Source organism: Sciurus carolinensis, chromosome 3 (assembly GCF_902686445.1).
Source record: "Sciurus carolinensis chromosome 3, mSciCar1.2, whole genome shotgun sequence".
Lineage (NCBI taxonomy): Eukaryota > Metazoa > Chordata > Mammalia > Rodentia > Sciuridae > Sciurus > Sciurus carolinensis.
Window position 1 is genome coordinate 36,946,143 of NC_062215.1, and position 21,302 is coordinate 36,967,444.

The 21,302-nt window shown below is 39.8% G+C and overlaps 1 protein-coding gene across 5 annotated transcripts in view; it reads left to right on the top strand.

Annotated features, from left to right (window-relative positions):
- The window catches only part of Tada2a (transcriptional adaptor 2A), a 46,619-nt gene extending 35,285 nt beyond the window's left edge, over positions 1-11,334 (top strand). For 3 of the 5 annotated variants that reach the window (XM_047545539.1, XM_047545541.1, XM_047545540.1), the window contains exons 11-16: positions 287-397; positions 2,418-2,489; positions 4,311-4,443; positions 5,393-5,436; positions 7,632-7,705; positions 10,472-11,334. In XM_047545539.1, the coding sequence (XP_047401495.1) occupies positions 287-397; positions 2,418-2,489; positions 4,311-4,443; positions 5,393-5,436; positions 7,632-7,705; positions 10,472-10,657 (620 nt within the window). In that variant the 3' untranslated portion in view covers positions 10,658-11,334. Of the gene's footprint in view, positions 1-286; positions 398-2,417; positions 2,490-4,310; positions 4,489-5,392; positions 5,437-7,631; positions 7,706-10,471 lie in introns of all 5 variants that reach the window. The other 2 variants (XR_007107755.1, XM_047545542.1) reach the window with 2 other exon arrangements.
- Positions 11,335-21,302: the final 9,968 nt, after the last annotated feature.

Genomic DNA, 21,302 nt, shown 5'->3' on the forward strand with positions numbered 1-21,302 from the left:
AGTTCTTGGCTCTGTGCAGATAAAAGACTGGAGGTGGGGGAGGTCAGTAGTGCTCAGTAATGGAGTTGATCTCCAGTGATAACCTCCCTATGGTGGCGCTGCGATGCTGTTATTATGATTAGTATTTTGCATTCTTAGCTTTCCTGTTTGCTTCCTGTCATGGGTAAATTAGTCATGCGAGGTCAGGAATAATGTCCTACCATTTTACTTGTGACGGGTGGAAATGCAACCAACTTGGGAATCCTTACATTCTCCATGACATGGTTTTGTTTTACTTTCTCTGTAGTAATGGAACGGCGTTATCCTAAAGAGGTTCAAGACCTTTATGAAACAATGAGGCGATTTGCAAGGATTGTGGGTCCAGTGGAACACGATAAGTTCATTGAAAGCCATGCATGTAGGTTGTTTTTCAGCCTCACTGAATGAGTGTGTGTGTTTTTACAGAGAGATAAAATGGTGTGTTTTATGTGAAGTAAATAAATACATGGATATTTCTGTCTTTGCTCCCCTTTATTATTATGAAATAAATTTGGAACTGTGAGAGTGGGAGAAAGGTTAAAAAAGCCTAATGGCTCTCCCTGCCCCCTAAAAAAATGGTACTTTGGTAGTTTTTCTCCCTATTTCTTATTGTGGGAGTTTTCAGATATACACAAAGTAGTGGTAATAATGTAATGAATCTCCCTGTATCCATTACCCTACTTTAGCATTTGTCAGCACATTATCAGTTCAGTTTTCATCTTTACCACTGACTCTTGCCTCCAATTAAATTATTTTGAAGCAGATTCCAGACATTATTTTATCCATAAATATTTTAGTATTAAAACTAGTTTTGGGGCTGGGGAGATAACTCAGTTGGTAGAGTGCTCGTCTCACAAGCACTAAGGCTCTGAGTTCAATCCCCAGCACTGCAAAAAAAAAAAAAAAAAAAAAAACTAGTTTTAAAAATGGGAGGCTGAGGCAGGAGGATCACAAATTCAAATCCAGCCTTAGCAATTTAGCCAGGCAACTTAGTGTGACCCTGCCTCAAAACAAGGAAAAAGGGGTTGGGGATATAGCTCAGTTGGTAAAGTGCTTCTGTAAGCACAAGGCCCTGGGTTCAATTCCCAGCACCACCAAAAAAAAAAAAAAAACAAGGAAAAAGAAAAAAAATTCTGGGTGTGGTGGTGCACACCTGTAATTCTAGTATCTTGGGACTGAGGTAGGAGGATCATGAGTTCAAAGCCAGTCTCAGCAAATTACTCAGACTCTCAGCAACTTAGAGAGACCCTGTCTCTAAATAAAAAATTTTAAAAAGGGCTGGCGTTGTTGCTCAGTGGTTAAGAGCCAGTCCCTGGGTTCAATCCCCGTATAAAAATAATAAAAAAATAGGAACAGAGTTGGATGACTATGGAAATTGTATTTCCATCATTCTTTTGCCTTTCTTTGGTATTCTGGAGGGAGGTCATCCCATTTACATTTTTATTTTTCACTAAAAAAGATTGAAGTTGTTCTGTCAGTAGGGGCTAGACTAAGACGGTATGGACTGGGTGACTAATTCTACACCTTTTATTATGTAATCTATTTGTCTCCTTAGTTTTGTTCTGGGAGGGTTCTTTGCCAGGGTTCTTACCCTGTCCTCATCATGTAGATATTTCTAGGAAGCATCACAAGCATTTATCTGAGCCAGGTTGATTGTTCTCAGCAAACACCTTGTTTGGTTGGCATTCTTTATGGCATTCTGAGTGACTGATCTTTTATTTCCTGTCCCAGTTTATGTCATCCCTGGTTTCTGTGTCACTCCAAAGAACTACACCCCATGGATTGTCAGGCTTTTCCTTCATCCTCTCTTTCAAAAGCACCCAAGTTTGAATGTTCTTTCACATAATAACCTAAGCAGTGCAACCTGATCTGTGTGCTCAGAGGAGGCAGAAATCTTTGGTTTATGGAAAACACAATGCTCTTTTGTCCCTATAGGAGAAAAGCCTTAAAGAAACTAACTAGGACTTGAGTAGAGAGCTTTTGTTCTTCCCTTGCATTAGAACCACATCAAGTAATACTAGAGACAGGTTTCACAAACTTGGTTGTATGAGTAAAAATTTTAAGAGAGAGTAGATAGACCAGGAAAGCTTGGTTATTTAAAAAGTTATATTCATTACTTTTGGGGACACATGAATTCAGCCAATTTAAGTTTTCTAGGAGATAATTCCAGCTACTGACGGCATCTGGAGATGGCATCTGGAAGACATTTAGAGTAGGCTTTTTGGAGCTTTTGGGTAAATTTCTAATAAGAGGTTAGCAGTAAAAAGGATTCCCTAGATAAAACTGCCCAACCTTTTATGTAAGACCAGAATTACTGAAAATGTTTAACAATAGCAGTACTTGTTGATGTTGATTTTGTTTTTCAAAATTTTTTCCTTTGATCTCTTGGGGAAAAACAGTGGAATTTGAACTTCGAAGGGAAATCAAGAGGCTCCAGGAATACAGGACAGCAGGCATTACCAATTTTTGTAGTAAGTATGTATAAAGGACATCTTTATTCATAGAGATTCTCTAAGGGGTTATGAATTTTTTAAAAAATAATCTTTTCTTTTTCAGAATGAATTTTCAATCTTTCTAGTAAAGTTTCATCTGTTAAATCCCTGTAAATACCATTATATAGATTATCTGAGGTAGCATAAAAGTCATGACACATAGAAAAGAGACGTGGTACTTTAGACCTAGGATTCTGCTGTGACTGTTTTTGATTCCAGGTTTTAACTCCACCCTTTTGAAATTCAGTTATTCATAGCCTGATCATTTTTATTTACTAAGCTTCAGCTGACTCTAGGTGTACGCATCCCATTTACTTGAGGTACTGTCATAATTATATTAATGCATCAGGCCCTATGAGAACTCATTCAAACCTGCATCATGTCATTCAGTGTCTCATGACAGACTTACAGGGTACTGTTACTTCTCTTTAATGAAGAAACTAAAGTTTAAAGAACAAGTTAGCAGGATAGCCAGGTCATACAGAAAGGCAGTGTATTACTATAGTTAAGACTAGACACCTTAGGCCTGGGGGTATAACTGTGATATAGTGCTTGCTTAGCCTGTGTGATGTTCTGGGTTTGATCCCCAGCACAGGAAAAAAGAAAATAAAAAACTAGTCAGATTAGGTTTAGATTCTGACTCCACCGTTTACTGGCTGTGTGATATTCTGTTCATGTTTTAGTTTTCCAAATCACTTAGAATGAAGACTAAATTAGAGATTGTATGACCGGGCAAAGTGGCACATGCCTATAATCCCAGTGACTTGGGAGTCGGAGGCAGGAGGATCACAAGTTCAAAGCCAGCATCAACAATTTAGCAAGACCCTGTCTCCAAAAAAAAAAAATTAAAAAGGGTTGGTGATGCGACTAAACACCCCAGGGTTTAATCCCTGGTACCAAAAAGAAAGGTGCGGGGAGAGAGGGAGAATGTATAGAAAAACATAGCAAAGAACCTGGCACACAGCAAATCCTCAAAAGAGGCTATTTTCTGTTGTTTTGCTATTGCAAAATTGGAGTGATTTGTAGCATTCCTTTCTTCTGCCTGTTTGAAGCCTCCGTGGTAGTTAAAACTATCATCCACTACACACAAGAAGTAGTTATGGCCCAGTACAGTGGCACTTGCCTATAATCCCAGCAACTCAGAAGGCTGAGATAAGAGAATCATAAATTCAAGGCCAGTCTCAGCAATTTAGCAACACCCTGTCTCCAAAAATAAAAAGTAGCTGTGCTTCTTAATGTAGCCCTATGGATATAAGTTCAAGTATGATAGTCTTTATTTTTAATAACAGAAACCATTTTGGAAATGTAAAATTAGCCAGGCATGGTGGCACATGCCTGTAATTCCAGCTACTTAGGAGGCTGAGGCAGGAAAATTTCAAGTTCAAGGCCAGACTCAGCAACATAGTGAGGCCCTAGTATCAAAATAACAAATAAAAAAAGGACTGGGGAGTGGGTGCTGGGGTTGTGGCTCAGTGGTAGAGCATTTACCCAGCATGTGTGAGGCCCTGGGGTTCAATCCTCAGCACCACATAAAAATAAAATAAAGGTATTGTGTCTATCTACAACTAAAAAAATTATATATATTAAAAAAAAAAAGTACTGGTATGTGGCTCAGTAGTAAAGTGACTATGTGTTCAATCCCCAGTATAATAATCATAGTAATAATGATAATAATAAATAAAAATAAATGCAGTTTTGCAGATGAAACCCAAAGAAAGACAAACTGTTTGCTGGTTGCTTAAGAGGCCCTTCAGTTCTGCTGCATTGTCATTACACTCATGGTGTTTTCTACACCTCCAGGTGCCAGGACGTACGATCACCTAAAGAAAACGAGAGAAGAAGAACGCCTTAAACGCACCATGCTCTCTGAAGTTCTCCAGTACATCCAGGACAGTAGCGCATGTCAACAGTGGCTCCGTCGGCAGGCCGACATGTGAGCAGTTAGACCTGGATGGAGGGAGCATTCCTTTTAGGATACGTTAGTTTCACATGTGTTTTGGATATTTCTGTGGGCACCTGAGGTGGCTAAGTAATAATATCTGGGTAGCTAGAAAAATGCAGAAAGATACTAGGGAATGATATTGGCCAAATTATATTGTTACATTGTGTAAATGTACAAATATGTAATAACAGAGTCCATCATTAAAAAAATTCAGCTGGGTGCAGAGGTACACCCCTGTAATCCCAGTGACTTGGGAGGCTGAGGCAGGAGGATCACAAGTTTGAGGCCGTAAGCAACTTAGTGAGGCCTGGAGCAACTTAGTGAGACCCTGTCTCAAAATAAAAAACAGAAAAGCTTTGTTTTACCATTGTTCACAGTCTGTTTACTGCAGTGGATATGCTATTTACTTACTGGGTATATGACTCAATGGTAAAGCACCTCTCTGTTCAATCCCCATTAGTCCCCACCCCCATTTTTTTTTCAAAAAGATTTTAGAAGTACATCTCAGAAACAGTACGGCACTGACTGTTAAGAAACATCTGGCCTCCTACAATCCTACTTTCTTATTGTGATCTCATTTTTAAAATTTGGTATGTTCTGCCCAGCCTTCCTCCTGTGCCTTCTCTCCTCCTCATCTTCTGCTATAAGTTTCATTGAAAATCATGTTCTTATCCCTTCCCCATGAGTGGTGTCAGTAATGTTCCATATTAAGAGCTGTCATTTCACATAAACTTACCAACTTTTGTTAGCAAATCTAAGGAATTTTTTTTCCCCTCAGAAGAGATTTTCTTTCCTAGTCAGTACAGTAAGATAGCCTATAAAACATTATGTAGTCTCTTGTATCTCTTCAAAGTTACTTTCCTGATAAAGTCCCATAGGGGCTTTTGGAAATTGCCTTCTTTGATACGACCTGAGCTTAAATTCCTTTTCTTTGTTGTAGTGATTCTGGACTGACTCCTTCCATTCCGATGGCTTCAAATTCAGGTAATTATTTCCCAGGCAAATCTGTTTTTGTATGTTTGGTGCAAGGCAAGTGCTCTACCACTGAGCCACAACCCCAGCCTCCCTGCAAGTCTTAATTGTGAAGTTTGTATGTGAGCGTTTATGGTAATCCAGCAGTCCTACCCTTCTCAGTGGGTTAATAATCCAATGTTCGTCTGATTTATAAACATCAGCACATACTCAGAATCTTCAAGCCAGACAGGGGGATCTTATGGCTCTCAGAGTACAGAGACAGGAAGAAAGGACTCTACAAAGGTAGCATCTTTACCAGTGTTCACAATCTGTTCACTGCTGTTGTATCTATCACAGATTGTGAGGTGCATTTCACACGAGATAAGTTAAAAATCTTTCAGTCTGATGTGAGGAAAGAAACATTTTACTTGCCAGAAACTTCAGGCTTTTTTATAAGTGGGAGACTTTTATGTATTTCTATTTCTAAACTTTAACAGTTTAGTTATATCCTATTTTGAGATTCATTTTACAAAGCAAGATTAAGCCATATGCTATTGATGCTTCTTGGTGATTGGTAATCAATGACTAGGAATTTGGGGAGGTGTTACTTATACTGCTCTGAACCAAGATTGTGGTGTTTCTTTGCCTGTTCTCTTATTTATCATCTCCCCCTACTCCATATGAATAGATAACCATTTATTCTAATCAGAATATACAGACCATTCCACTGAGTAGAAATAGAGGAGTCAAAAATCAATTCATTTACTGTTTTACCATTCTTTGGAGGCTCTGAATAATAGACCTTGCTAAATCACTTAGGATATTCAGAATCTAGATAGGGCTCAGATAATGCTATTTGAGGGATATATTTTTTTTCCCTTTTTTTTAAAGTAAATTATTTCTGAATGCTTAAGGGAGGAAAAGGAGTCATTTAGGGACTTGTCAAACCAGTGAAATCCAGGTTTTATTTTGTAAGTTTCTTATTTCCAACCCTTCCATGCAATCTAAATACAGAAATACAAATAAGTTAATACTGGCTAATTAAAATGAATGAACTGGCTAACACGATTATGCAACTTTGGTATTTGTGTTTTTTAACCACTCAGTTATGCACTCACTTGTTCACTGGTTTTTTTTTTAAGCTCTCATTAGTTTTCCTCAACCCTTATGTTTAGGTTGAGGAGACCCCCTTGCTCTTAATGCTGGGAGTTGCTTTTTAGGTAATGAAAGGTTGAAAGCCTGGCATCACTGATTATAGCCAGCCTCTGGTGACTTGTGAGATGCCATATGAGTTTATCTTCTTTTTTGAGCATTTGGGTAATCCCTTATCACCTTTGTTGATATTATAGAGAAGCCTCTTTTCTAACAGAGCAGTTTAAAATAGTCCCTTTTCTTTCTCTAAAAGGTGGTTCCCATAAAACTTGTTAATATAGTATTCTACATTTTCTTTTGATTAACTCACTCTATCCACCCCAGGAACATTAATCTCAAATATATATTCAAACCCCACCCTCCACTGCCCCGTACAAATTTTGCGCTTCAAGTTTCCCATCCTGGCCTGGCCAGTGATCTCCTATTTGGATTTCTCTCTCAGGTATGTGAGTTGACCTTAGTCTCTGCTTTGCCATATAATGGCTTATTGTTCCTGTGTGTGTCTTTCAGGTAAACAGGGCTCCTTTGAAAGGAACAGATATTCTCTCACATATTAATAAGAAGGGCCTTTTGCTGGCCTAACAGTTTGCCTTTGATCTGAAGGCACACAGTACTTGGTTAATTACCATGTTTACCTTGTCCTACTGGCAGAGTGGGGAGGATTAGGGACGGTCTCTCCTGCAGAGTTGTTATTTCCATTCATCAGTTGTCAAGTTAGGCAGTGAATGTCCTTTCTTAACTGAATGACATCTGGGCTTCAGATTTTAGTCTCCTATGTTGTAGGAAGAAATAAGTGAAATCTACTGTGGTGTGCGGTCATATTAGATGCTAAGATATATATGATTGTGTACTTTGGCAGAGCAAAGAACACATGAATTATCATTTTTATTTTCAAGTGAATATTGGGATGTGCATGTTGCTAGCCAAATAGTCCTAAGGGGTGGGTTGAGTGTTTCTGCAGATGAATGTAGAGATCCTACACCTAGCTGGTCTGTGCACTGAAGTTTGTTATACTTTACACCTGAGCAATTGTTGCTCCTATGAAATACATTTTTTTCTGTCTGTGTCTATAGGTAGACGGAGTGCACCACCCTTGAATCTCACTGGCCTCCCTGGCACAGAAAAGCTGAATGAAAAAGAAAAGGAGGTAACTAAAAGAAGGGAAATTAGGGGAAAAAAAATATGGGTTGATTATTCATTTACTTGTTATTAGAAACCCATTACAAGCTGGGCATGGTGGTGTACTTGCCTGTAATCTCAACTACTTAGGAGGCTGTGGCAGGAAGGTCTCAAGTTTGAGGCCAGCCTGGGGAACTACCTCAAAATAAAAATATAAAGGACTGGGGATGTGGTAAAGTACCCCTGGGTTTAATCCCCAGTATCACACACACACTCAAAAAAACAAAACCATTACAGCATCAAACCTGTTTTGCTCTGCTTATCTAACATGTGTACAGTTCTAGTGTGTCCCAGTAGTCTAGGAGTTTAAGAGCTATCTTGGCAGGTTTTAGAAAACTCATTTCTTTCCAGGCATGGTGGTACACATCCATAATCCAGTGACTCTAGAGGCTGAGGCAGGAGGATTGCAAAGTTCAAGACCAGTCTCAGCCAGGCATGGTGGTGCACCTCTGTAGTTTGGGAGGCTGAGGCAGGAGGATCATGAGTTCAAAACCAGCTTCAGCAACTTAGCAAGACTGTAAGCAACTCAGGGAGACCCTATCTCTAAATAAAATATAAAAAAGGGGATTGGGGATATAGCTCAGTTGGTAGAGCGCTTGCCTCACAAGCACAAGCACAAGGCTCTGGGTTCAAATCCCCAGCACCACAAAAAAAAAAAAAAAAAAAGAAAAAAAAATATATAAAAGGACTGGGGAAGGGCTGGGGTTGTGGCTCAGTGCTAGAGAGCTTGCCTTACATGTGTGAAGCACTGGGTTCAATCCTTAGCACCACATAAAAATAAGTAAAGGAATTGTGTCCATGTACAACTAAAAAATATTAAAAAAAAAAACAAAAAGGACTGGGGATGTGGCTCAGTTGAGTACTCCTGGGTTCAATCCCCAGCAAAACACAAACACATACACACATACACACACACACACACAACAGTCTCAGCAAATTTATCTAAGCAACTTAGCAAGACCCTGTGTCAAAATAAATAATATGAACTGGAGATGTGGCTCAGTGGTAAAGCACCCCTGGGTTTATTCCTTACTGCCCAAAACAACAACAACAAAACCTCCTTTCTTCATCACCCTGTTACCATTCCTCTTTTGGGGGAAGTTCATGTGATAATGTAAATTAAATAGTAACAGTTCTCATTATTGAGCATTTACCTTGTGTCTAACACTAGGTGCTTTATGTAAATGAAGTTCATTTTTTATAAATTTACGTGAGGACTGGGGTTGTGGCTCAGTGGTAGAGCACTTGCCTAGCATGTGTGAGGCACTGGGTTTGATTCTCAGCACCACATAAAAATAAATAAATAAAGGCATCGTGTCCATCTACAACTAAAAATATTTTTTAAAAAAGATCTCACATGAAAATAGATATTTCCTATGAGAAGGATCATTTTGAGAAGTTCTGTACTTATTCCAGTGATATAATCTTCACTTAAAACATTTTTGGACTGTTTCCATACCCCTTTATATAGTCACAAATTAATTTTTTTTTTTTTTTGTGGCACTGAGGATTGAACCAAGAACTTTGCACATGCTACATAAGGACTCTACCACTAGCTATATGTCCTAAGCCCCATTCACACATTAAGATTTTGATTTAAAAAAAAAAAAAAAAAAAAATATATATATATATATATATATATATATATATATTTATTATGGGGACTGGGAATATAACTCAGTTATAGAGTGCTTGCCTAGCACGCCTAAGGTCCTGGGTTCTAACTCCATCATCACATACACGTGCGCCCATGACCTACCTTTCTTTCCCATTGTAATCATTGGACTTAGCTTCGTATTGTTTTTGGCTATTTGTAAAATGTATATCCATAAATCTCATAAGAGTCATTGTCAGGTTTTCAAAAGGATATGTCCTAAACATGAAGTTCATTTCAACAGAGAGCATCCTCTCTGCTCCTCATGTACCTCTTTTATGGTTCCCCAGGCCAATCCCCAACCTGTCACTCCATAGCATTAGCTCATGTCACAAGTAACCACTGTAGTGTAGTCTTATTTTATCCATCAGGAATGGTACAGATTATTTTGGAAGTAGAAGGAGGTATATATTGTATCCACATATTGCTGAAGAAAGTCATAGGCCAGTCTGATTCAAATATTGAATGGCTTGGAATTTTTTTTATCCTTACCCACACAATGGTGACCTAAGACTACTCACTGCTGGATAAGGGCAGGTGAACTGGAATTGAGCAACCTTTCTAGATTTTTAGCAGTTAAAGTGGCCTTTTCTCCAGAGTAGGAAATGTAATGACAAAAACAAGGACTACTTCGTAATGACAGTACTAACAATAATGTGATTCACACCTGGGAATCCAAGTCCCTGTACCCCCCTTCCCCCACTGTGCCCTGTGGCTCTTCCTGGACAGTGTTAGGATGGTATTGGGCCTCCACCCAGGCATTTAGTGCTCCACTCCTGGTGAGCCAGGCTCCTCAGGAACACATACTTGTATTTCTTAACAGAACCAGGCCCCTGAGCCAGCCTGCATGTGCTATAGGCTCTCTGAGCATCACACCCTGACTTTTTCTTCCTGGGTGTCTATCCTTATGTAGTATTGCTCTCCAAACAGGAACAAACTACATGGAATGTGGTCCAGCCACTCGACAGCTCCTATAAATAGTTGGAGATTGATGTCACTTTTTTTGTTTTGCTATACCTGCTGGATTAAATTATGAGAAAGACAGATGTTAACGTTTATTAAATTTGCCATGTCTTGCAGCTCTGTCAGATGGTGAGGTTGGTCCCTGGAGCCTACTTAGAATACAAATCTGCTCTTTTGAACGAATGTAACAAGCAAGGAGGCTTGAGACTGGCACAGGCAAGAGCACTCATCAAGATAGACGTGAACAAAACCCGGAAAATCTATGATTTCCTCATCCGAGAAGGATACATCACTAAAGCCTAAGGCTCTAAGGACTTGGGATCACAAGGCAAAAGTTTGGAATGTGGTGGGTCAAAGGACAGTATAAGCTTTCTGAAGAATTTGATTTTCATCCGAATTATCATTGTAAAAAGGGGAAGGACAAAGGAAACCTTTGGTTGTATTAATGTCTGCTTTCTTCTCTACCCTGCTTTAAAGCACTCCTGTGTTGGTATTGTGCTGCAGAGTTGTGTGCTAGAAAAACTATTATTAAATGTGAGTGGGCATTTATTCCTAACACTTCTTGTAACTAAAACAAGAACCATAGTACCTCACATCACAGTGTTGGTAGAAATAGAACCAAACCAAACCACAGTGTTTATTCCCAGAAGTTCAGCTCAGATCCTTATACTTGGACGCTATTTGCTGATTATCTGTTTTGCCTTCAGACATTGCAGAGAGACTTAAAATAAAGGGAAAGGTTTTAGAGCATGAGAAAATTCTCTCTTCTAAGGATTTTTTAAGCCTGTCAGTTTACATATATGAGCAAAGAGGAGGAAAATCTTTCCGTGATGTTCTTGTCCCAAACTGCATCTCTAATGTTTGACTTTGTACTTTGCAGTCTGGGTGTCTGATCTGTAGTAGACTTTTGAAGAGGTGGCACCGGATATAAAATGTCTCTGTTATTTTTAGAATTAATGGATTAAAATGTTTTGCTATTTAATTTGTGGGTGTGTCAAATATTCTGGTAACTAAGGCACACTTAGGGTGTTGGATGCCCTCCCGGTCATGCTGCACCATTTCTGCTAACATGTGTGTCCTGGACTCACCCTGTTCTTACCCAGGGTTTCCCAGGATACCAGGCCCCTGAGGATGGAGATGATGCAACTAACCTCAGCTTTGCTTGGATTGAGACCTGAACCCTAATTTCTCATGGTGAAAAGCTAGCCTGCAATAAAAGCTGCTTTTAAAACAGAAGTAAAGCAGCTTCATATACAAGACTCAGTAGAAAAGAGGGTGAGTAGCACCACCTCATCTGAAACTTGGTCCTCAAACCTTTCTGCAGAATAAGCCAAACTTATAATCATGGTTATCTCATTTCTGTTAGAAGGAAATTATATATAGAAATTTGTGCAGGTTCTGCACAGATCACTGCCAATAGTGTTTAATTCCTTTAACATTCAAACATCTGATTAGTATGTGGTTTGTTGAGAGCATCTGCTCAAACTTTTGACTGATGTAAATATGCATGCAGTTTGCTAGTAGACATCATCTAGGGGATGAAAAATGAAAAGGACACTCTTAGGGAATTTAAATTGAAGAATTCCATTCTTTAAAAAGGATGGCTTGTGGAAATGGTGTCCTTTCTTTGCATAGTTTTATCTCTGGAAAACATATTCCACCACCATCACCCTGGTTGCCTCTTATCCGTGAAACGCATTTCCTGTCTTGAAAATTTGGGACATAGTAACCATCAGTGAAGAATCCTTCATCTTGATTAAGGAAGGCTTCCTGGGGGAGGTGGACTTTGAGGCAAAGGTAAGATCAAGAGGCAAGAGAATAATGACAGATGGAAGTGGGAGGCTGTTCCAGACATAGGAGGTGGGGGATGGTGTGGGGGCAGCAGTGGGAGTAAGGAAAACAGTGCCAAGAAATGTATTTGGCTAGAACACAAGGGGCAGCTGTGGTAGTTAGGAGTGGGAGGATAGTAGGACAGACTGATAGAAACCTCGGAATCAATTGAGCACTGAAAAACGGGTGAGGATCAGTGAATTTGATGAGAAAAATAGCATGTTCGAAAATAATGATAGGAAAATAAAGCTGTAATAACAAATTACTAGATTTTAGAAAGTAGTATTATTATTGCTTTGGTAAACCCAGCTTTGCAAAACTTAAGACCTAGTATCCCCAGTGAGTTTCTCAAAGGTCTAGCCATATTTTGGGTGAGGAGTACTCTTAAAAGGAGTCCTTACCTTTTTGCATTTATAATGAAAGAGTACTTACTGGTATTTGATGTATCTGTCTTTAAGACATTATTTCCTTCTGTGCCACTTTTTAGTATTAATTTCTAAGAACATTGCATCTCCTCCTTTGCTTTTAGGCAGGGTTGCCCATAAACCAGCTACACTGATTAGATGTTACTCCTAGTCCATATCAGCCCAGAAGAGGGAGAGTTTACTCTGGAAACTCAGCAACATAGATAAAGACCCCCTTACTGTTAGGGAATTTTTATTCCAATTTAACAATAAAGATTTCTGGTGCAGTTTTATGCATATCTTTCTCTGCCAGTGGTGGGAAATAGAAACAAATTTCTTTCCATGTAATGATTCTCTCCTGTACTCAAAGACCAAGACTCTTCCTTGAGAAATCAGTTAATATGAAATATTTACAGGTTATTTTTCCTGGGTTCTATCCTTCTCGTTTACCCTTCTCCCCACTCTTTTTAAAATGTGAACTTCAAGTAAGCAAACCAGTCATTGAAATCTTCACCTGGAAAAGTAGGAAAATTGATAATATTCATCAATAACAACACATCAATAAATCCCAGTTGGTAAGTCATTCTAATTTAGAAAATATGTAATAAGAGAACTAAAATTTCTGCTGTGAAGAATCAGAGGTCCAGGCCTGGGGATGTGGCTTAGTGGTAGAGCACTTGCCTAGCACGCATGAGGCCCTATGTTCCATCTTCAGTACTGCAGAAACAAACAAAAGAATCCGAGGCCCAAATTACACATTCCCTATTTACTTCCAAAAAACCCACTTTTCTGCCCATCTGTAAGCAGGAGAGTAATCTGTGTTCTAAACAGCATTCTGTAACATCACCCATCCATTTTTAAGTATGTCTTTCTGGATACCTTCTGGATATACACTGTGTTTATTATTGACAACCCAAAAAAACTTGACTTTTTTTTTTTTTTTAACTTGTTTGAGTTACTGATCTGGAAGCTTTGCTTTCCTTCCCAATATGCTTAGCTAGATACAGCTAACCTCTCCCAGATCTTCCAAAAAAAGTTCCTGGTACAATGAGACACCACCATTTCTTTTTTTTTTGCGGTACTGGGGATCGAACTCAGGGCCTTGTGCTTGCAAGGCAAGCACTCTACCAGCTGAGCTATCTCCCCAGCTCAGAGACACCACCATTTCTATGGTCTTTTTAAATTTTTCTGGTACTAGAAATTGAGCCCAGGGCCATTTTACTACTGAGGTACATCCCCAGTCCTTTTTATCTTTTATTTTGAGATAGTTGCTTAGAGTCTCACCTAGTTGCTGAGGCTGCCCTCAGATTTATGACCCTCCTGTCTCAGCCTCTCGAGTTGCTGATTATGGGTGTGTACCGCTGTGCCTGGCTCATTTCTGTGGGTCTTGCATAGAAAAGGTGGCCCAGCTAAGGTAAATGATCCCTCTTTAATCAGACACAATAACCAGCCCTTTTGAGTGGAATATAAGTGAAACTGAAAAGGATCTCAGAACTCAAGCAGGGTTAGAGCAGCCTGGATGGTCAAAGTCATGCTGACATAGGACTTTCAGGAGTGAAACACTAAAGAGCAATCAGTTGGGGGATTTGGGACCCTAAGTAGCCCATCCTGGAAATATACATCAGCACTGAAGTCTTAGTGTGCTGCCTTTGAGGAGAGGACAGAGAGGACAGTTTGAGTAGCTGGGGAGCCAGTTTCCATATCTAATGGCAGGGAGTTCAGTTGAGGTATACTACAGTGAAAGAGTATCAGCTGCCCTTTGATCTGATCAGCCAAGCTTATAAATCAGAGACATAAGTATTTGAGGGAAGGATGAATGTTTTACATCTGACATTAAGATTCCTGTCACAGTGAGTTACTTGCTTGTTATGCATCACGTGCTAGGTAGGCCCCTTCCTTGTTGAGACAGGAATAAGTGGGGATAACAATATAGACAATGCTGACAGAGGTGGCATATGCCTGAAATCCCAGCAGCTCAGGAGGCTGAGGCAGGAGGATCACAGGTTCAAAGCCAGGTTCAGAAACTTAGGGAGGCTATAAGTAACTCAGTGATACCCTGTCTCTAAATGAAATATAAAAAAGGGCTGGGGGTGTGTCTGAGTGGTTAAGTGCTCTTGGATTCAATCCCTGGTACAAAACAAAACATATGTGTATATATATATATATATATATATATATATATATAGAGAGAGAGAGAGAGAGAGAGAGAGAGAGACAGAGAGAGAGAGAGAGACAGAGAGAAAGTGATTATTAAAGGCTTAAAACCCAAAACTGAGAAAACATCTGAACGTAGCCCTTCGAGGTCACTGCCCTTATCTTTGAAAACCCAATGGTTAAACTTTGCTAGTCCAGACTTGTTCTGTATCTTTTAGGGCTAGATAATTAAATTTGATGCATTCATTTTATACTTTGGAGCACAGGGTGTGGATTTCTGTGGCACCAGACTAATCTGAGTTGAATTCACCTCATGTTCTAAACCAAGCAATGCTTTCTTGCTTGCTTGCTTTTTTTTTCTTTCTTCCTTTTCTTTTTCTTTTTTTCTTTCATTTTTCTGTGGTAATTGGATTAATCCCAGGGGCATTCTACAACTGAGCTACATCCCCAACCCTTTTTATTTTTTATTTTGAGACAGGATCTCATTGAGTTGCCCAGTCTGGCTTTGAACTTAGGATCTTCCTGCCTCTGCCTCTGGAGTCACTGGGATTATGGGTGTGCACTTCCACACCCAGCAAAGAAATGATTTTTCATCTTATATGGTCACCCTTGAGGTCTTATATAGAAAAAAAAATTCCAGATGGTTCAGAATTATGTTGAATAGAATCAACATTTTAGGAAGTATAGAAAGAAGACCTCATAATCATTTTAAGCAACCAGCACTTTCTTAGATTGAAATGCTGTCCTCTTACCACTCTTATTCAGTAAACTGACAGCTAAGTTCCAATACATGACACTTCAAATGCAGCTCTCTTTTTGGAGAGCTCTTTCCCAGGAGTATTCCCATTTCTAAAACTGAAATAACCTAGCCTCTCATTTCTCCCACTGAACAACAGAAAATCTATTGATTTGCTCCCTTGGCCCCATTATCACCCTTCATTTAGGATATTTCTTTAGAACAAAAACGTTTTAAGAAATAAAAACGTAATGGACTCTGGGATGTGGAACTTACTTATTGTTTTGGTATCAGGAACGGAACCCAGGTCCTTGCACATGCTAGACAAGTACACTACCACTGAGCTATAGCCAAAGCCCTTTTTATTTTGAGACAGGGTCTTGCTAAATTGCACTTGCCTGGGCTGGTCTTGACTTTACCATCCTCCTCTCTTGGCTTTTTGAGTAGCTAGGATTACATTTATATGCCACTAAACAATGCACAATGAATATCCCCAGTAAGAAAAGTGATTTTGAATTGGAGCTAAGGTATGTTTGGTTTTTTTTTCCCAGTTTCTAAGGTTAGAAAGTTGTCAAAGGTGAAATGGGCAATATTCAGGGTAATTGAAAAGTTTTTCCCAAAATTTATTGAAAAGGAGTGTGAAAAGTTCAGAAATGCCTTGAAGGCACTGGCTGCCAAGTATCAAGGACCTTGGAGATGGGTGGACTGATTTGAACCTTCTGTGACTGAGGGAGGGCAGCAGTGTTCTCGCCCTGATAACACAGGCATTTGCTGTTGCTGTTGGTGTTGGAGAGCTGGGAAACAGCTTTTCCACCTGTTACCACTTTGTTCCCTGTTAGGATCCTCTTTTTAATCAAGAGCAGTCTGCAGCAGATAAAGCCACTCCACTGGGGGTAGAAGGCAAAGTCCCCATTTACCTAATCTGCAGCCACAGACAGCTGAGAGCAATGTCGCCTCTCCTTGATGTCCCCTTCCCCTGAAAATCTTTCCGGGTGTACATAGCTTCAGATTCAGGACACCTGTCAGATCTAAGTCAGGGCATGGGTTTTAACTTCATGATGTAAAGCAAAAACGCTTCTGAGAGCACAGTCTCCCAGGAGTGCCTCCACCCCCAGCAACTGCAGAAAAGAAGGCGTTCGTGGGAGAGAAGGGTGGCTGTAGACGTCATTGCATCATCCAGATCCCAGCTGTGACCTGGCTCAGAGTTTTCCAGTTAAAAATAGCCATGGCTTAGACTTGGGGGAAAAAAGTAAATTGTTGCATCTCCATGGAAACTAGGAACGGGAAAGACAAAGCATGGGATTTCCAGCAAAGGTGGCAAGATTGGAGAGGATATAGGGCCCTAAGCTTAGAGGCCCTCAGATGAAAGGGGATACCCCTAATTAGCATCCAGGATATAGCCAGACACTGCCCCAGGGCTCTGGAGACTCAGTGCACCGAGGATATGTTTACACCAAAGTATGCTTCTTGGGTCTGGTGAAAAATTATTTGAGGTTTATGCCTTCCCGTTACAGATTTGCTACTACTTAGAAGCAAAGAGCAGATGGGCAACTCGGGAGGTTAGATGTTGCCTTTTAAACAATTTGGGAACCTTTGCTGCCCTACCATTCACATTTCACTTCATCATTTGCATACTCAGCGGCTTGAGATGTTATAGGTAGCATTTCATAACCAGAGGGATGTCTCCAAGCTTTTGGGCTGACGTGTACATTTACTTCCCTTTTGTAGGACCAGGTTTTTCCTCTTTGGTGTGGTAGGAAGCTATGCAGAGCAGCATTAATTACCTTGGGTGTCTGGGTGTCTTTAAAAGCACATCTTTTACCTTTTATGGTATTGTTATTACCACAGTTAACTAGCTCTTGGGGGGAAATATTTTATTTCTTCATTCTACTTAAAAAAAATTTTTTTCTTTTTTTTTAGTTGTAGATGAACACAATACCTTATATTTATTTTTACATGAATGAGGATGGAACCCAGTGCCTCATGTGATATATAAGCACTCTACCACTATGCCACAACCCTAGCAAGTGTGAGGCCCTGGGTGTTGTACTCTCAGTACTGCGAAAGAAAGGGGGGGAGGGCAGAGAAGAAAAATGACAACTGGCATCTCCCTTTCTTTCTCTTTAAGCCTTTGGTAGTTCAGTTTAACTCAAGTCAGGTTGTACCACATAATACACATCATGCTAAAGTCACATGGAAGGACACTAAGATCCAAGACAGAACAAATGCAGATGTGCATTTTGCATGGATGCTGTTTATCTTGAAATTCGCATCACTGCATCATTGCCACAGCCCTAGTATTGAACTAAAGGTAAAAAATTTCAGAGACAGATTTAAAATTACCTAGTTATCCTTGACATGTTGTATTTGTTCCCTTTTATAATGCCTAGTCCAAGAAACTTGATGTTGGTTACAAAACTATGTATATTATGATTGTAATTGTGTAAAGAAAACTAAAAAATCTTTCATAGAAAAAAGACAAATCCAGATGCTTATCATTGTTTTGTTAATAAAGTGATGATCGGTGATGCTTTTTCTATTTTATTTTCCTTTTTTTCTTTTGTAATATGACATCTCTTTATTACTAGGAAAATTAATTTATGAGAACTATAAAACTCTAAAAATAGATTAAAGCATTTTTCATGTAATTAAACCTAGTTAGTCCTTATATAGGTGCTCTCTTACATCTTCTGAAATAGCATGTGCCTTAGGCAAACTTCTGTAGTAGATGAAATCTATCTTAAGACTTCAGTCCTACTAATTTCTTTTATTTTTCCCACATTCATAGAGTTTTCTCCCAGATACCTAGTAACCACTATTCCTTTTAAACCTACCAAAGGAGTAATTTTAAAAATGTTTGCTTCTCTCAGGGGATTTGCATCTTTATAGAAATTGGCGGCATATAATCTAATTACAGTCACTAGCAAGCAGGCTTGAGACACCTGTGAGGCACAAGACCTAGCTGCACCCTGAAATCAAACTTCTATAGACTGGAGAGATCTGATCACTGCTCTTGTCCAATTCTGACAGATAAATCAAAGCTGTTGCCAGGTTTTGTTTTTGTTTTTGCTTTTGGTGTTGAATCCAGAGGTACTCTACTACTGAGTGATATCCCCAGCCCTTTTTAAAAATGTTTTTTGTTGTTTTGTTTTTATACAGGGGATTGTACCCCAGGGCCGCTTAACTACTAAGCCACATTACCAGTACTTATAATTTTTTGAGACAGGGTCTCACTAAAAGGCTTATGGCCTTGCTAAGTTGCTAATGCTGTCCTTAAACTTGGGATGCTCCTATCTCAGCCTCCAGAGAATTATAGGTGTACGCCACCACACCCAGCTTTTTTAATATTTTATTTTGAGACCGGGTCTCACTAAATTGCCATCCTCCTGCCTGAACCTCCTAAGTAGCTGGGATTATAGGTGTGTCCCCTATGCCCAGTTTGCCAGTTTGTTAACCAGAGGCAATGATATGAATGGAAGATACAACCATTTTTTCTCAGGGACCATAAAAGTGTACTCTAAGGAGCACACACCCAATCCATGAGAATATTTTCAGAAAAGGCATCAGAAGCTAATTGGAGTAGAAGTCTCCCCCCTCAGCTTGCTTACCCAAATCAGTTTTCATCTGGCACAGATGCTGCAGTGTTCTAAAGCACTGTTTGTTTAGTTGTAGACAGGAGGATCCAAACTTGCTGGGCACAAATCATACTTTTGTAGATGACCCCTAAAATAGTTGACACCTATTAACTCACATAGTCTAGAAAGTGCTGTCCGGAACCGGCACAGTAGTGTATGCCTGTAATCCCAGTGACTTGGGAACCTGAGATTGAAGGATCAGAAGTTTGAGGCCAGACTCAACAATTTAGCAAAAACCTAAACGACTTAGCAAGATTCTGCCTCAAAATAAAAAAGTAAAGGGGCTAGGATGTAGCTCAGTGATCAAGCACCTTGGGTTTAATTCCCTGCACCAAACAAAACAAAGCTGGGCTCAGTGGCACACACCTGTAATTCCCAAGGCTCCGGAGGCTGAGGCAGGAGAATCACGAGTTCAAAGCCAGCCTCAGCAATTTAAGAAGGTCCTAAAGCAACTTAGCAAGACCCTGTTTCTAAATAAAATATAAAAAAGGACTGGGGATGTGATTCAGTGGTTATCTGCCCTGGGTTTCAATTCCTGGTATCAAAAAACAAACAAAACAACCCCAAAACCAAAAACAAACAGACAAAAAAGAAAGTGTCATCCAGTAAGATTTAAATTTGAACTTATTAAAATAGAATAAAATTACAAATTCAGTTCCTTGGTCACCCTAGCTACATATAAAGTGCTCAGTAGTCACCTAAGGCTAGTGGGGCTACTGTATTGGTACTGTATTGGACAGTGAAGATGTTAGTGATTACACCAAGTTCTATTGGACGTGCTAGTCTGGAAGAGCATACCTTTACAGTGCATTTTTTTGCAGAGGCAAATGTAAGTCCACACTTCCTCATTCTGTAAAGACAGCACCTCCCTCCCCACAGGCCTATGTACAATTATTACATGGTATTACTGACTTCAGCACTTCTTCCTACTTAATCTCTAGATCTTTAAGTACACATCACACTCCGCATGAACTCTATTTTAGCCCATCTCCCTCCTCTTCACTGATGATGATTCTTCATGGTAGGCTTAGTTCTCATAGTCCATGAAAATGCCTAACTCCTTGTCACTACTTAGAGCTTGTCTGGAAACCTATGTTAACAAGCTGGAATCTGAAGAGGAATATGTCTGTGTTTGCTGAGTCATTGAATTGACTTAAGGAAGGACTATAGGGATAGAAGCTGCATACAATCATTTCTATTAAGATTTTGCTATTTTTGTATTGGCATGTCAAAAATAAGTCACTATATGAACTGCTGGAACAATGTAGTGCTCGGAAGATGCCTTTCCTAAGCAAGATTTGAACTCCCAATGTTTTACCCTAAATTGTATTCTGCTTTGTTCTCTCATAGAAAGGTTAATTTTACCTAATTTTAAAGCTTTCTTTTATGGAGGCAAAAATAAATTTCTACAGTCTAGGCGTTTTAAGCTCTCCCAGGATTATCACTAAAATGACTTTGATGTTATATTTTTGTCTGGGTAGCAGACAAAACTTCTAGATATTCCAGCACCCACAGGATGAGTCTGAATCTGGTTGGCCAATGGCGATCAGGAGGAGCATTTAAAAAGCCTCAAAGCTTTTGCCTCAAGCTGTATAGAGATGTAAACCCAAGCGCGGTTTATACTCCCCCTCTAACCCCTCCCCCCAAACCTATGACTACTCGTTTGACTGTTCAGCAATTCTGATGCCAACGATTTACAACGGTGAGGAGCTGGGTCTGGTGAGTACAGGACTGGGCATGGAGTCGGCACTCGGGTGTCTGACTCACCGCAGAGCCTTGAGGAAGTCGCTTATACCTCCCCATGTTGCCCCTCACCTGCTGGAGGTGGGAGGGAGGGAGGGCAGGGTTGTGCTGAAATAAGTCCGTTTTGCATCTATTCACGTTACGGATGGGCAGATCCAAATAAACAAGGACCTCTTTTGCGAATTGTCACAACAAATAAACCTTCAGTGAATCCATGTGTCAGCCTGAACTCCCGAGACCCCACCTCCCTACTCTAGGAGCACAGATAGGCTCTTGCGCTGTGGTGCCAGTGGTTTGGGGGTCTTGAAGCAGGCAGAAGATCATACCTTTACCTCCGTTTGAGTCTCGGACAAGATAGCTTTCCACAAGTTACTAGAAACTACCCACACCTGTCCAAGCAAAATTCACCCAACAGTTGCCATGAGACTCATTTTTCCTTGAACCTT